The sequence below is a fragment of the Mercenaria mercenaria genome, chromosome 18 (genome assembly GCF_021730395.1).
Source record: "Mercenaria mercenaria strain notata chromosome 18, MADL_Memer_1, whole genome shotgun sequence".
NCBI classification, from domain to species: Eukaryota; Metazoa; Mollusca; class Bivalvia; order Venerida; family Veneridae; genus Mercenaria; species Mercenaria mercenaria.
Genome location: NC_069378.1, coordinates 52,029,652 through 52,045,382, shown reverse-complemented (window position 1 = coordinate 52,045,382; position 15,731 = coordinate 52,029,652). Strand labels below are relative to the sequence as shown.

General features: G+C 33.1%; 1 protein-coding gene across 1 annotated transcript; it reads left to right on the top strand.

Annotated features, from left to right (window-relative positions):
* The first annotated feature begins 465 nt into the window (after positions 1-465).
* Positions 466-15,281, top strand: LOC123538877 (neuronal acetylcholine receptor subunit alpha-2-like). The gene is made up of 9 exons (XM_045323285.2): positions 466-875; positions 3,872-4,014; positions 6,779-6,823; positions 9,002-9,111; positions 9,571-9,676; positions 12,151-12,275; positions 12,791-12,906; positions 13,190-13,390; positions 13,974-15,281. Exons 1-9 carry the CDS (start codon positions 803-805, stop codon positions 14,402-14,404), a joined length of 1,350 nt encoding a protein of 449 aa, XP_045179220.2. The 5' UTR covers positions 466-802; the 3' UTR covers positions 14,405-15,281.
* Positions 15,282-15,731: the final 450 nt, after the last annotated feature.

The following is a 15,731-nucleotide window of genomic DNA, read 5'->3' as shown; positions in this document are numbered from 1 at the left end:
CTTTATTTGTTTTGGGTTTAACGCCGTTTTTAACAGTATTTCAGTCATGTAACGACTGGCAGTTAACCTAACCAGTGTTCCTGGATTCTTTACTGGTAAAAACCTTTTCTCCGCAAGTAACTGCCAACTTCCCCACATGAAGAGGGAACATACGCCCCGCCCGGGGATCTAACTCGCGACCCCGCGATCCGTAGACCGACGCTCTCCATACTGAGCTAAGCGGGCGGCACGCGGCTCTTTAAGACTGATATTGTGACAGTTAATGTAATTTATAAGAAGACCATCTGAACCCTAATTATGTCTAACCAGAGAAAAACATAGTTTATAAATTACATTTCAAATCGGCAGATGTTGTAAATATTATTTTACTTTCAGCGAGATAGTATCTCTTTTTAAACAAAACATTTTCTGTTTCGATTTGTTGCAATTATTGGATACAGTTTCCCTGGGCAATTATTGGGAAACTGTCATTTCAGACATTAATCGCTGTACGTAAGGATAAAGCAGAAAAAAAAATACAAATACAATGTGATATGGAGATTAAAAGAGTTTAAAATAATGTTATTAATATAGCTATTCTTATAAAAAAAACATTTTCAGAAGATATGAAATAATATCTAATTAAACGTGTCTGTTACGTGCAGCAAGAAATAAATCGATGCCGAGGCATTATTTTGTACCCAAAGCATGAAACTCGTGAATTAAATATTATCTGATAGAGGTTGTAAATGTGTCATAGACATTCAAAGATATTTTGAAAAAGTAAACAAAAAACAAAACAAAAAGGAAACATTAAGAAATCATGAAGGCCAGAAGAAATACGTTAATCTATCTTTTATTAAATGTTATAATCGAGATGTTAATTACTTATGAATGTAAGTATTTCTGTTTTTATATTTTCAAAATTTGAAATTTCAGTATTTTATATCAGATATGTGATTAATGTGAACATTATTATTCAATAAATTTAAAGTTTTACCATATAATTTTGGTAAAACTTATAATTCTGTTACAATATTATTCAATATATTTAAAGTTTTACCTTATAATTCTGTTACAATAACATATGATAAATTTAAAGTTTTACCTTATAATTCTGGTACAAAGTTATTCGATAAATTTAAAGTTTAACCTTATAATTCTGTGACAATATTATTCAATAAATTTAAAGTTTTACCGTTATTCAGTAAATTTGAAGTTTTGTTTTATAATTCTGTTACCTCAAAATTACTAATTAAAGTTAATGCTTTACTATTTAAGTATGTAACATTATTATTAATAGAGTTAAAGTTTTATTATATAATTCTGTTTACATTACTATTCAATAAAGTTAAAATTTTACAATATGATTATGTTACATTACCATTCAGTAAATTTAAAGTTTTACCATATTCATTTTCATTTCATGTAATGGTAAATCGGTACATAACAATGACCATTTACAAACATAAATAGAAACAAATGTGGCCACAAAACAAACATTTTCAGTATATATATTATATAAAATAAGTCTGTTAAACTATTCTTCAATAATTCTGTCTATCAGAATAGGTCAGGTAGACAAGTAATGAAATATTCAGCTCAGGTGATTTTAAGAACACAGATGTTCTGGTGTTTCAATAGAGCTGGTGTTTTGAAACATGGACACACACATTTTAAACATGAAAATATTGTTAAAACATACGGACGCTCCCCGAGATATGATTAATGCATATTAAAATCACAAAAGCGGAATTCATTGAATGGGCACACACCTCATTTGTAGTGATGCTTCTAAGAATTTTGTAGATTTCTAGCAAGTATTTTTCAGAAGAAGTGTTTACAAGACATGCGCATCTCGTATTGATAGTGAAGCTTCTAGATTCCAACTAATGGTTGCTGAGAAATACTCTTGACAAGGAGGGCGCTAAGGTCATGACTCAGTAAAAAATCATCTAACCGGAACATGTAAATAATACGCGCATCTCTTCTTTAGAGTGAAGCTCCCTATGGAGTTTCCACGAAATCAAGTGATGGTTGATGAGGAAAGTGGTGATATAGTCTACAAATGTTGAATAATAGAAGGGCAATAACTCTATGAAAAGTCATCCGACCGGAACCTGAAGATAATATGCACATATCCTCTAGGGAGTGAAACTTTGTATGAAGTCTCTCTTTGAATGCTAGTCAATGGTTTCTTACAAATACTCCCGGACAGGAATAGTGCTCTGGTATACCGACGTTGAATATTCGAAGGGAAATAATTCAGTAAAAAATCATTCCACCTAAACGTGAAAGTAACTTGCGTATCTCCTCTCGTGAGTGAAGCTTCCGATGACGATTTGCTCAGTCCCAACCTGCGGTTGCGGAAAAATTCTTTTGACAAGAACTGCAGGACGGTCTGATGGACACACGTACGGACGAAGCCGTGGTTATATGATTCCCCCATCGGGAATCATAAAAATATAAGGTTCCACGTACACCATAACAACTTTTCGTTTAAAGTATTATTTCAAGTTCAATTTAAAAGTCTCCCCCGTGCAATTTGCATTTTGGAAATATTCCTTTGACAAACTGCTTAGCATGAGGCTGTGTTTCCTGGGGACTGTCAACAGATTCTCAAATGTTAAACAAACACGAGTAGAATACACTCTCCTATGAAATATTTCAATATGTAAACACTCTTGTGAAGGTAATAGTTTTCCGTGTACTCATGTAATTGTCAGATATTAGCTAGAATCGCATTTTAGAAACGTTGTGTCAACTATTGAGACAAAGTGTATCAATTAATTTCACTTGAATAAAAGTTTGCAAGTCACTATCAATCATTATACTAATCAATTCATGCACTTCAATTGCTATGTAAACTCCTTTCAAAGCTCTTGAAACAGGACCAGGTTTGTTTAAGCAGCTGTATGCTATCATCTTAATGTACTTGTGTGCATTTCAAATTTACCAATAGCTTTAAAATTACTGAAATAACACTTTTGAAATTTTGCATACGGTTTCACATGTTCTGTTGTAGATTTGTGAATGTGGTACTTGTAACTTTGGCAAAATCGGTCCCCAAATATAAGTAACTACTAATGATGCCAGCTGGTTGTAATCATCAGTTTATTCAAACTGCACTTTAAATCCCCTAGAGCTGTATTCATCACAGTTGTACGTCTAAAATTTATACTTCGAATTTAAACCAATAAGTTTCATTTAAATCCGTACAAGATTTACATATAGAGGTCAAAAATAATAATAGCATTTCAAAAATATTGCCTTAGTTCCAGACTTAAAGCGGGCCCTTGTATGACGTTGTGGGTAAAAAATAGCATACAATAGATATCTCAGTATAGAAATATTATTCTGGACCCTTCCTTCGAAATCTGTCTTTCCTTCACAACTGAGAGGAGATTTAACCATTCATACACATACACTGCTTGATGGTTTTGTTTTAGGGAGATATGCGGTTTTGGAACGTAGTAGTCCCTACTGGACGTCTGTCCATATTTTTGTTCTCTTTAACTAGTAAATGGAATTGCTGAAGCGTGCTGGAAAAGTAATATAGGAAAACTTCGTGCCTTTCTTTAGTCAAATGTTCAATGAAAACAATATTGCAAATACATGAACGAATACGTCCGCGTGTGTGGAAGATTTTATTGCAACTATTTCAAATGCTATCTTTTATCAAATCATTGTTCGATCATTTGGCACAACATCTTGAATTTTCCTTTTGAGATATCATGTCCTGTTCTGATTACCTTAACTGATTTTTTTTATCATTTTTACACGATAACGACCACATCATTAAGAGCTCATTGTCCTAATATTATTATGTTTTAAGGCGTTTTGCAAGATTTTTACTGCGTATGGCAAAACATAGTTTCCATAACTGTTTCAGTGGCAGATACGGCCTACAGTGCGGTAAAAGAAACGGAAATCAGGAGCGAGACTGTTCTTGATGCTTCGTATGATCCTGTTTCTCGGCCTAAATTACAAACGCACGTAAAAGCAGGTCTAAATGTTCTCGCCATAGACGAACTGGTAAGTTGCGACGTATGTTACAATGTGATATTTTTTTGTGGGGGAACATGTTTGTTGTGGCGTATTTACATCATATTTCAAAATATAGATGTTGGAAATTAGTAGACTGGTAGGTAGCAAACAATATACACTGTATGTCACAATGTAATTTACGGATGTCAGGAAGTTGTGAGATATGATGTATATACACTAAATTTCATAGTATTAATTACGGATTTTTAGAAAAGATGCGTTGCGACATTTTTACGCTGAATGCCAAAATGTGATTTACTTATGACGAAAATAGATACGTTGCAACGTATATATACATCGTATGTTACACTGTGATTTACGGATGTCGGAAATAGGTACGTTGCAACGTATATATACACTCTATATCTCTCTGTAATTTACGCATGTCGGGAATAGGTAAGTTGTGACGTATATGCACTGTATGACACTGTGGAATTTACGGATGTCGGGAATAGATAACTTGAGACAAAGCCATCATTTGAGAATTACAGGAATTATGTTTCATATATTTGAAAGCAAGTGTTAATTAAAGACACAGAAACACTGCACTTCAGACAGCCGAATTACAAAGCATATATGTAGGATTATCACATTAACACGTGTGCACTTCTTAACATTTTTAGAATGCAACCTTTAATATTTTACTTACATACAGTTTTTTTTTCAAACTTATCATTGTATAAACCTAACTCGTATTTTTGAAACCAACACGTCTTTAAAGAAGTACCAGTACTGAGTTTCCCAAAATTTAGTGTTGTGGATTTTTAACGAATTGCAGTAATTCTAACGTAAACAAATATACAAATAAATTTGGAGAAAGTATAAATAGATATGGAAACATGTACAACTGATTTGTATTAAAATAGAATTTGACAATGGCGTACAATTTATCATACACTAATATATCTTTTAAGCTAGGTCTTGAATGAGTTTACAATTTACAGACTACCATTAACTAATGGGATGAACGAGCGAATCAATTACATATCAAAACATAAAGAAAAAAAAAAGAAATGAATATCACTCATTTCACTGGCACTAGACTATTATTTTCAATTGTTTTTTTTTTCTGGTAAAATAATTATTGATATATTGATTTTTTCTAGATTTTACAGAAGCATTTAATTACTTTCCTTAGTTACTGGACGCAGTTTATAAACACGGCGTGATTAAAGGACATAGATTGATTATACACCGGTCGAAATATAATATTCTGTAAATAGGATAGAAAAGAGAACATTTCAATTAAGCTTCTCTGTTATAATTAATTAGGAATTATATGTATACATAGATGATATTTTGGTACACATACTGAATGGTGAATCAATAGCAAATAAGGATAAATTTCAATGATGACAAAAAACTCTTTTGAGGAAAATAAATTGGTATTTAAACTTTAGTGACAAGGTGTCGTAATTCACACACGTTTTATGAAACTTTTATTAATAACCGGTAGTTAATCCTTAATATTTTATTTATAAAATAATTATATTTTATTAATGTACGTGGGTGATCCAGAATAACATTTGCCTTTGTTCTAGTTGTATTAGACTTAACAAATAATCAAGGCCTTCGAGTGGTTTATCGTCTAATTTACCATGGTTCAGAGTTCAGATGCGTAGGAATTGAACCACGAGGGCGTTAGCCCGAGTGATTAAATACTGAAGCATCTGAACGATGAACCTTGGTAAATTAGATGATAAATCACAAGAAGGGCTTGATTGTTTTCATTCTGACATGCTCATTGACATATTATAATAAATATTATGCTAGACTTCATTTACCCGAGGAGTAATGTACCGGACGTCATGTCGCAATTTGACGTCATAATTGACGTCATAATGCTCTCTTACCGGTCCACGCGTCAACCGTTGTTTATCACAGAATATACAGAGCTTGATTTCCTTCTTTGTTTAACTGGAAATCAAATCGAGTCATGTTAGAATTAATGATAAAATATAGAAATATCTAGTTCGCCATACCTGGCAGTGTGACTGGGACTTTAGAGTCAGAGTTTTATTACAGTTTTCATTTCTATGTTAGGAAAAAAATAACTGCCCCATATATTATCTATAAAATTATTTTAACGAATATTGACCAGCCTTACCTTTAGAACATTTATATTTCGATGTCATGTTGCTGCTGCCACAGGCTGTTGTCATAAAATACTTATCAGTTCCATTAAAAAAAGAAAATAAATGTCTAAGTTGAGTTCACATCGAGTTCAAAGTGCTTTAAAAGAACTAATTCGAACCAAACCCCGGATCAGATATGAATTATTATTGGGATCAAATTGCACCATTTGAACCTGTTTGATAATGTTCTGGAAAATTGACAACTGTCAAAATATGTTAGCAAAAGATTGGCTCAACTCCATTTTGGTACTATTTTATTTTAGAACTATTTACCCTATCAAACAATTTGGTATTTACGAAAGAATGTCGGGGGTAGGGGTCCATGCAGACCTTATTGGTCCCGACCTATGACCAATGTTTTCTGTTGTCTTGATTAATATAAATGGACTAGATAGTCCGTTTTTTTTATCAATGAACTGTCTTGGACATTTTACTTGATTCTAAAGATACACAGATTCGACTTGTGATCAATTTATATTTTTTTTCATGACTCGCACAAAAGTAATACATTTTTTCTTGAACAGGTTTTTCTTATATCCAAGTTACTGGGATTGGGATGATGCCTACGTTGTAATGTTGCATTAGAGAAAAAAAAAGGATTTTTGTTTTATTTTCAGGATTTAAAGGGACAGAAACTCACAATGGCTGGTTGGTTGACATTCGTAAGTACTTCAAGGATTTGATAGTATAAAATTTAATTATGTAGCTGCTACAGATTATGCCATCCTTTTTAAGCATTAGTAACCGCCTCGGTAGCTTACTGGTAGAACGCCTGCTTTGATTACTGAAAGATTTGGGTTCGCTCCCTGACCGTGTCATACTGAAGCAAAAATGGTACAAGTGGCTTCATCGCTTGGCGTTCAGCATTAAGATGATAGTTCTTAGACTGGTTAGCCCGTATATTGTGTTTGGTGGGGAATCATTTCACGAATATACTGCGTGATATTCCATTGAGGCAGCGCTATAAAGTTTGGCATTGTGCTTAATGCTACAAGTAGACGCCGTTAATATTTTAACGCGGTTAATATGAATATCTAAAAAAGAAACATTTGGCAAAGATACCCAAGTAACACATACACAATCTAATCAGAACAGTTCAAAAGTTTAAGCCAAGGTTAAAAATGGTTTTATAACCATTCTATAGGAACAGCCACGTTCCAAGAACACAACCTCCCCTAAATGAAACAGCTCTTTATCCAGGTTTTAAGAAGTCTCGTTGTTTTTTTATATTTATATTCATGTCCAATTTTGTAAAAAAGGTCCTGACATTTCTTTTATTTTATAAATGCCAGATATTTAGTTGGTGTAATTTTAATGCAGATTTACCAACGTTGAATTAAGGAAAAAAAGCAACATCGATTATCACAAACATATCACTTTTACTCTCCCGAGTTATATCATTAACAGCATTTCAAGGACGTGCTCCATTAGTTTGTTCCATCGTATGATCGTAGTCAATGGCTGTTCCTGTCGGTTGCAATATGGATTATATTTCCCACGTTAAAATATTTGCGAAGTCAATACCGTATGATAAACCGCCTTTGCTACATCCGTCTCTTGTCTGTTATGATTAATAATGAATGAATAGCGTTACTTTCAATTCATAAAATAGATTTAAAATATGCGAACAATCACGTTATTTTCTCTTGATGCTTCATGCTTCCTTTTTAGTAGAAGCTTACTGGAATGGTTCTAAGAAGTAGTCATATTTTATAAAACTAATGCTATTGATGTTAAGGTTTGCATTTTATATAAATTTACGAGAGCGTGTTTGTGTTTTACAAAACATGCCTTCTGATACCACTGTGTGTTTTACGGATTCACCCGGCGGGGATTTAATGCTTTCATTTATTTTGTCCTCTGTGTGTGTGTGAGTGTGGGTGTAGGTGTGTTGATCGTGAGCATGTCCGCGTGCTGTGAGTTGTTTTTTTGAGAGGTTACATTTTTGGAACATGGCTTTTCCTGCTGAATATCTATCATTGTTTTTTTTTAATTAAGGGTGACCATTGTTTTTGATGCGTACAAACAGTAAAGTTACTATACTGATCTTTGTGTGGCTAGAGTTGCATGCTCTCAAAGAATTTGTTCTTTCTTTTACTATGTTCTTTATGCTGTATTTTATTTCTTAAAAGTGATAGAACGTCTGATTGTAAATTGAACTTACGTAGAAGATTTTGTCCAATCAAAATACGGGACAGTTTGAAATGTAAGGATATGGCTTACCACGACGGCAGCAATTTTAGTGTTTATTATGTCATTTACGCAATGCTGAATTATTCATTAAACAAAATTACTCTTGAAATAAAATTAGTGTCATTTAGACCAGTATGTAAAATATAATAACTTCTTTCGTTCTAGTCTGAAAAGAATTTTTCTTTTCGAAATGAAGGGAAAACATTTCAAATAAATATTTTAACTTAAATACGCCATTTTGTTTTACGCTGCCAGGGAAACAAATGGCAGCCATATTAACCAGATATTAAAATGTTCATAACGTTCTCATTTTCGAGATGATTCTGAAATTTTTTTCATAGCCTTATGAACACTTTAGAGACGGAATGAACATTTAAACAATATAATGATAAATAGAATATTGCTTTTTCCTATAAAAAATATGTGAAAGGATTTTTGTTTGGAAGCATAAAACGCAACCCAGAAGAAGACTGACTCGGTTTGATCGAGTCTGTTCATGAGGTAATGAAATGGGCAACACGACTCATGCCCCCCACCCCACCCCTCTAGCACCTGGTTAATCGGAATTCTTTGAAATGAATTATTCTCTTTGATCCCAAAGGACTGAAAATATAATAACATTGAATACTACTTTTAATACCTTTCAGGAATGGGAAGACGACAGAATTGTTTGGGACAAGTCAGCCAAGGACGACATAGAGTACATATTTACACAGCCAAAATATATATGGAAACCGGAACTTGTAGTTGACAATGCGTGAGTAGCGTATTATAATAACACATCGCACATGGTACTTTATCACAAAGATTTGATTAAAGTATGCAGTTACATTTATACTTAGGGTAAAGATAACGCATTTGAATTAAAGGAGATATAATCAAATGAATTAAAATAATGATTAAATAATGATACTAGTAGCTTCCTCGCTTTGCGCTCAGCATTCCAAGTATAGTTCAAGGTGTCAGTATTTTTCATGCAAATCAGTATAATTACCAACATGGAAATACGAAAGAATAAAGTTATTTTGTGGTGGCTCTTAAAAGCTACAAAAGTTAAAAAATCTTTATGTTGATATTTTAATGGAATATATAAAATGTAGGGTTTTAGATGTGTCCGGTAATGTATAGTTTAACTCTTAAGATATCGAACAATAACTTACATATATACACTATGTCGTATATATCCGTCATTTATTGTAAAATCTCATTTAAAAAGCCTTGCTGACCTAGGAGGTATAGAGAGTAACGATCTGTTAATGAGAGTAAAATATACTGGAGAGGTCGAGTGGGAGCCCCCGATTCTAATTTCTACCCACTGTCAGGTAAACACCGCACAAATCTGTATATAGCATGTTTACACAGTATATTGGACTATATATGCAATATAGGCATGGCTTTGGCGTTATCATAGATGTGCACTGTAAGACTTCAAAGCGCTACATTTACGCGGTTGTTAGTAACTCGTATTTTAGGCATAGATATGTTTTCATAATTTGTCACGAAAATGGCTTTATATTCTACCGGCTGAGCCATGAAGAAATACATATTTGCATAACTAAGTGTTTCAGAAGACACCTACTGCAAAATGAATAAATTTATTTATTTTGCTGGGTTTAACGTCGCACCAAGACAATTATAGGTCATATGGAGACTTTCCAGCTTTGATGGTAGAGGAAGTTCCCAGTTGACCCTCCATGCACCTAGGTAGAACCATCGATCTTCCGTAAGCCAGCTGGATGGCTTCCTCAAATGAGGAATTGAACGCCCCGAGTGAGGCTCGAACCCACATCGATGAGGGGCAAGTGATTTGAAACAAGCGACCTTAACCACTCGGCCACGGAGGCCCATCACTACAAAATGAAAGTCGTTGAATGATACAAGATTCATTCGAACAAGTTCTTATTTCGTGTGATCATAATGCTGACCGGATTGACAAATAGCTAACATTATATGACTTACTTATTACTTTTAGTGTGTTTGAAGTCTTTGCGAGAAAGACAATAAACATAAATGCTTAATATTACACGGATTTCCAGGTGTAAACAAAGAAGCTCTTTTTATGATGTTGCATTGTCATTTTTGAGAAAGATGTTAAAATTACGAACACTTTAAAATCTTTATCTAGAATATAACATTTATTTTTTGTGACGAGCTTCTGCATATGTAACAAAATTAACCGTTTCAGAACATGGTATGTCTCAAGTTATGTCAGTACCTTGAAATCAACTCCTGTCAACAATGCCTGTTTGCAATTTCTAAATTGAAAATACTGTTTTTCATGATCAGTAGTATATAAAAAAAAGAGGATCTCGCCATCTATTGAAAATTGCATCAGTGCAGAAATTGTTGTACATGTATAAGTGCTAAATTATTTACGAGTTTCATGTAAGAAAATCTTCAACAGTAAATATTGCAAGATATTTGTAAAAGTTTCGAATGCATTATGTGATCAAAAATATTGCTTCAAATATTCACACACATTTCTGGCTCGAAGTACAAAATGTTGCGTTTTAAAGTCTCTCAGTATCACAGCTCCCAGTTGGATTATCTCTCAGACATTGTTTTGACATCGCTTTCAGTAATTTTCTTGTTACCGCACGACAGAGCACGTGGCGCGACTTGCACTACTTTTATGCAAAGTAATTGATAATTAGTTTGGATTTAACATGCTTTACTTTTTCAATTTTGAAGCTTGGAAAGCAGTACAAACGCATCTACAAAATTAATTTCGTATTCTTAAACTTAGTTTTACAATTTCCAGCCTTCAAGATCTAGATATATTATCAAATGATGCTCTCCTTCTTCGCCTGAAATATGATGGCACGGTGGACTGGGAACCGCCTCTGTTGTTTGTTGTGCATTGTGAGGTGCGTGAACGCTTAGTGCTTCTTTTCTTTTTTCTTTATTAGAAATCTACCCTTACCTTTTATATTTTGTGTATATCTTTGCATGTAAGCTTTTTGTCGATTTTTTATACTTTGTGTATGAATTTCATATCTAGGTTGATACATCGTATGAATGATTATGAACTATTACTGATTAAAAATTCATAAACATTCTAATACAGAAAATAAGTAAAAAATATAAAAGTTGACAAAAATACTAATTCAAAAGCTCTTTTAAAAAAATGTGGAATCTTAGGCGCGTTTAAGCATGCTTAATATTGACTTCTGAACATTTTATTCATCTGCGCAAGGGTGACTTTTGAACATACAGATGTGTGTTTATTTTATTTAACTGTGTATATATCAAACATGGCCAACTAAACTTGGACATCTGTCTCAGAATGCAAACTTTATCATTTGTAAACCTCAATTCTAATATGCTCGTTTCTGTTAAAACACGGTTACGCTAAAATGACGACGTCAGTGTTTTAGATTACGGGTATATTAATTAGAATAGAAATAATGTATAGCAAAATCGTGTTTTACCTGCATTAATATCTTAAAATCGGTTATACGTCGTTAGAATTATTCCGCGGACGTATAACCTCTTTAACGTTAAAACACGATTTTTTATCCACTATTTCTTGAATAAAATAATTAGAAGTTTCTGTGGAAGCATAGAAAGTAGGGATTAAACATAAAAAGTAAGGTTTGGTTAAATATGTTCATAAGAGGAAATGAAATGTGCAAGACCTTTTTCGCATCAAGCCCTGGTGAATAATTATCAGAAAGATTTAGAAAACATAACAACCTGGTTCATAACTTGTGCTTCCACACAACTAGTCAGCCTGTATGTTTGAAGCTGGTAACCATATTTTGCTTCCAGTATAATAAATTTATTATGATTTTAGGTGGATATAACATACTACCCTTATGACCAACAAAAGTGTGCCATTGAAATCGTCAGTTGGACATATACTATAGAAGAAGTTAAACTTGACCACTTACATGAGAAAGTTAATCTTGAAGATTTTGAGTAAGTTGTCAAAACCAAAATTTCAATTCGATCTTGTCGGTGATTATTTTACATTTTCCAAAAAACCCAAACAGTTTATTTGCTTTCTAATACTGAAGCACTTTTATATTGTAGATCTGCTGTCCACAAGACTATTTGTACTGTCAGATATGTAATATTGTTGTTTTCCGAAAAACAGATATTTGTTTCTAATACTCAAGCACCTTTACACTATAGATCTGATGTGCATATCCACAAGACTATCCGTACTGTCAGATATGTTATATTGTTGCAAAAGCATGATTATGTAGGAGACCTCGACACCTTTTTTGTGTCAGTAATGGATCTTTTAGCTTTGATAACTAGTGTCATGAGGCGCGTGCCTTGTTTCGTAATTAAAGCTTAATTATTAGATATCAAATGTGATTATTACATTGAAAGAAATAATCTCATTGGATAACAAATTTAAATTCATTTCAGAACATGAATTATTTGATCGAACATACATATTTTAAGTTTTTATCGTAATGTTTCAGAATGCACGGTGAATGGGAAATAACACATACAGAAATTGAGGACAAAAATCTAACAGAACATCTGCCGGACGGAACAGTAAGGGTGTATCCACAGCTTGATTTCTGGATTTATCTAAGTAAGAACAACAACGTCTATTTAGCAAAACAGTTTAAGTGATTGTTGTTGTAGAGATGTTAAATTACAAAACAAATTGGCCTTTTTGAAAGTATCAACTATCACTGTAGGTAAAGTAGCCCAAATATTTGTATGACTGTTAAATATGTCTAATTTATTAATGTGTGCTTGATATTCATTTTGACGTCAAAACAGAGTTTGAAGATACAGTTTTGTCATTACTTGTGATACCGTTATTTCTATTGTAGAATGATTTTTGTCTTAATTATATTTCTTTTCTTCAGGGCGGAGAACACAGTTTTACAACTTGAATGTTATGATGCCAATTATTCTGACATCGCTGATGGTTGCCTTGGTTTTCATCGTTCCTGTTGATTCGGGAGAGAAACTCTCCTACGTTCTTACGGTCTTTTTGGCGCTTGCAGTTCTTCTGACCATCGTCGCAAATTCGCTGCCACCAACTTCAATAACAATTTCAGTCTTAGGTAATTGAGAGTGTACTGTGTAAGTAAAAAAAGGAAAAAGGTACAAAGAGTACGTACAAAAACCCACAACTTAAGGTAATGAAATGACATTTGGCAATTTCCAAATGAGCATGTATTCTCCGTAAGCGATTTCGGCATTCTCTGGCTCATTGTTCGTATGAACTACATAGCGGTCGTAGAGTGCCGAAATAACATCAGGACACTATGTATTTGAACGTACATTGCCGAAAATCATTACCTAACCATTACCTAAAGAACACCCCTTATGCTGAAAACCTATAACAGTGTATGTATGGACGTGAACATCATAAAAAATACATAAAAATACATAAACAAAGTAAAACTTAAAGAAAGTGAAGGCAAAGCAAACCAGCAATAGAACAAATGCATATTAGCAGACGGTCATGCATTCATCTAATTCACTCGTTAAAAGACCTGCATTCGATTTCTATTTTTGTTCTGAAACTACAACTAACACGTTATTTCCTGTTAGTAAACGTGAAACGTCTTTTTCCATTTCATCATTATTTGCATCTTCATGATTTTGTCTCGTTTTCAATTATAACATTATGATTTTTTACAGGTCTGTATCTTGGCATTGTGCTGATTTTGGCAGCAGTTGGCATCTTGATAACAGTTCTTATTCTAATCATGAACCACAAAGAAGGTCAACCAGAAGAAAACTCGTTCATTGTTACAATAACTAGATGCACAGCCAAAATGATGTGCTGGAATTCGTCGGCTTTAAATTCAATGCCAAATGACAAAGTTTCACCAATGAAAGCTGGTGGCGTCGTATCTACTGAGAAGCATAATGACGTCAAATATGACGTCACAGGTGACACTCTGAAGAGAGATCAGTCTTGGGCTGACAATAACATTGAACTCACATGGAAAGTTATGGCACAAATATTAGATAGATTTTGTTTCTACGTCTTTCTAATCATTACTGTAGTAATGAATTTTTCGTTCGTAGTTGCTCTCGCTACAGGCGGACGGACAAACGGACACTGAAGATTTACCTTCAAAACCCGAACTAGATGGTTTAATATGTTGACACTGTTATGCACATTTTGTATGTTTCTTTTCAAGTTGAACCATTTTACTGGTGTCAAGTAATGCTGCTAGTGAAGGGCGATATGAAATATCAATAAAAAAATTGATTCTTCAGTTATGGTAATTTAGGCTGTTCAGTACGATGTGATATACTCCGCAAAGTAAATAAGATTAACTGACTATTTTAATAACTCTGCGATCTTGTGTTTTTTACAGAATTTTAGAAACGTTCAACACCATATATTAATTGTCACTAGTCAGTTTGACTGGCTATTTCAGTAAATGTACCATATCAAAACTTTATGCTGCTTTTGTTGTCCATTTAATAAAAATTGAACCAATATAGAGCTGCTGGGACACAGTCTTTTATTTATAGCACTGTTGTGCATGTGTATTAATAAAACTAATTTGCATATTCATGAATACTGAAGAGAATGTTACCAAATGAAAAGCTTTGTTATAAAATACTTGTAACGTATTTAATCAATTTCAATACATTAAACAACTTTCTGATCTTAAAGTCTCTCAGTGTTTTCTGAAAAAAGGTACGTTCGTTACTTCATACTAGGTATGCTTAACTAATTTGCATAAAATGAATGAGTACTACAGTAAATGTTTCAGAAAAACAAACTAGCTCCAACACGGATTGGTATGATAATTAATTAAAATCAATACATTGATGGTCATATGAGCTGATTTTTATGAAAATATAGAGTAAACAGTTAAGGACGCTCGCTACAGTTTTGTAAATGTTTTCTCAATAAATAGATTTTGATGAAATGTTCTGTTTTTAAAGATCATGTTATGATGTATTGAAAAATCAAATAAAAATACTAGGTCACCAGCTTTGTTTCAATCTAATTTGCCCCTAGATATGGTGCTATTTTTAACATTTTTCTATTTCTATACTCCTAAAATATAATTGAGTAAATTGTTTATTGACGTGACATGTGTTATATACAGTACATACATATTACAATAAATGATCAACATTCACAACACCCGGCCCAATGGGCCTATATGTCACCTGTTAACTTGTTACACATTTATAACATGATCTAAAATGGGAATAATATGAAATAAGATATCATTTTAACTCACAGCAAATATGTGGATATTTTGATGATTAAAACAGTTTTAAATTTATTATATGTAAAAAGTTTACCACACATAAATAATTCTTACTGTTTGAAATGATGCATATTACAAGTATATAGTATCAATAGTATCGCAAGCTTCACCGTTTAAAAAGTGCACTTTATCTTTTGGAAGAGGCTTTCGCCAG

Excerpts from the sequence above, each read along its gene's own strand:
- LOC123538877 (XM_045323285.2), top strand. The coding sequence starts at position 803 with ATGAAGGCCAGAAGAAATACGTTAATCTATCTTTTATTAAATGTTATA. Across the intron at positions 6,824-9,001 it reads TGGCTGGTTGGTTGACATTC|GAATGGGAAGACGACAGAAT; the intron begins GTAAGTACTTCA and ends AATACCTTTCAG. Across the intron at positions 9,112-9,570 it reads GAACTTGTAGTTGACAATGC|CCTTGCTGACCTAGGAGGTA; the intron begins GTGAGTAGCGTA and ends TCATTTAAAAAG.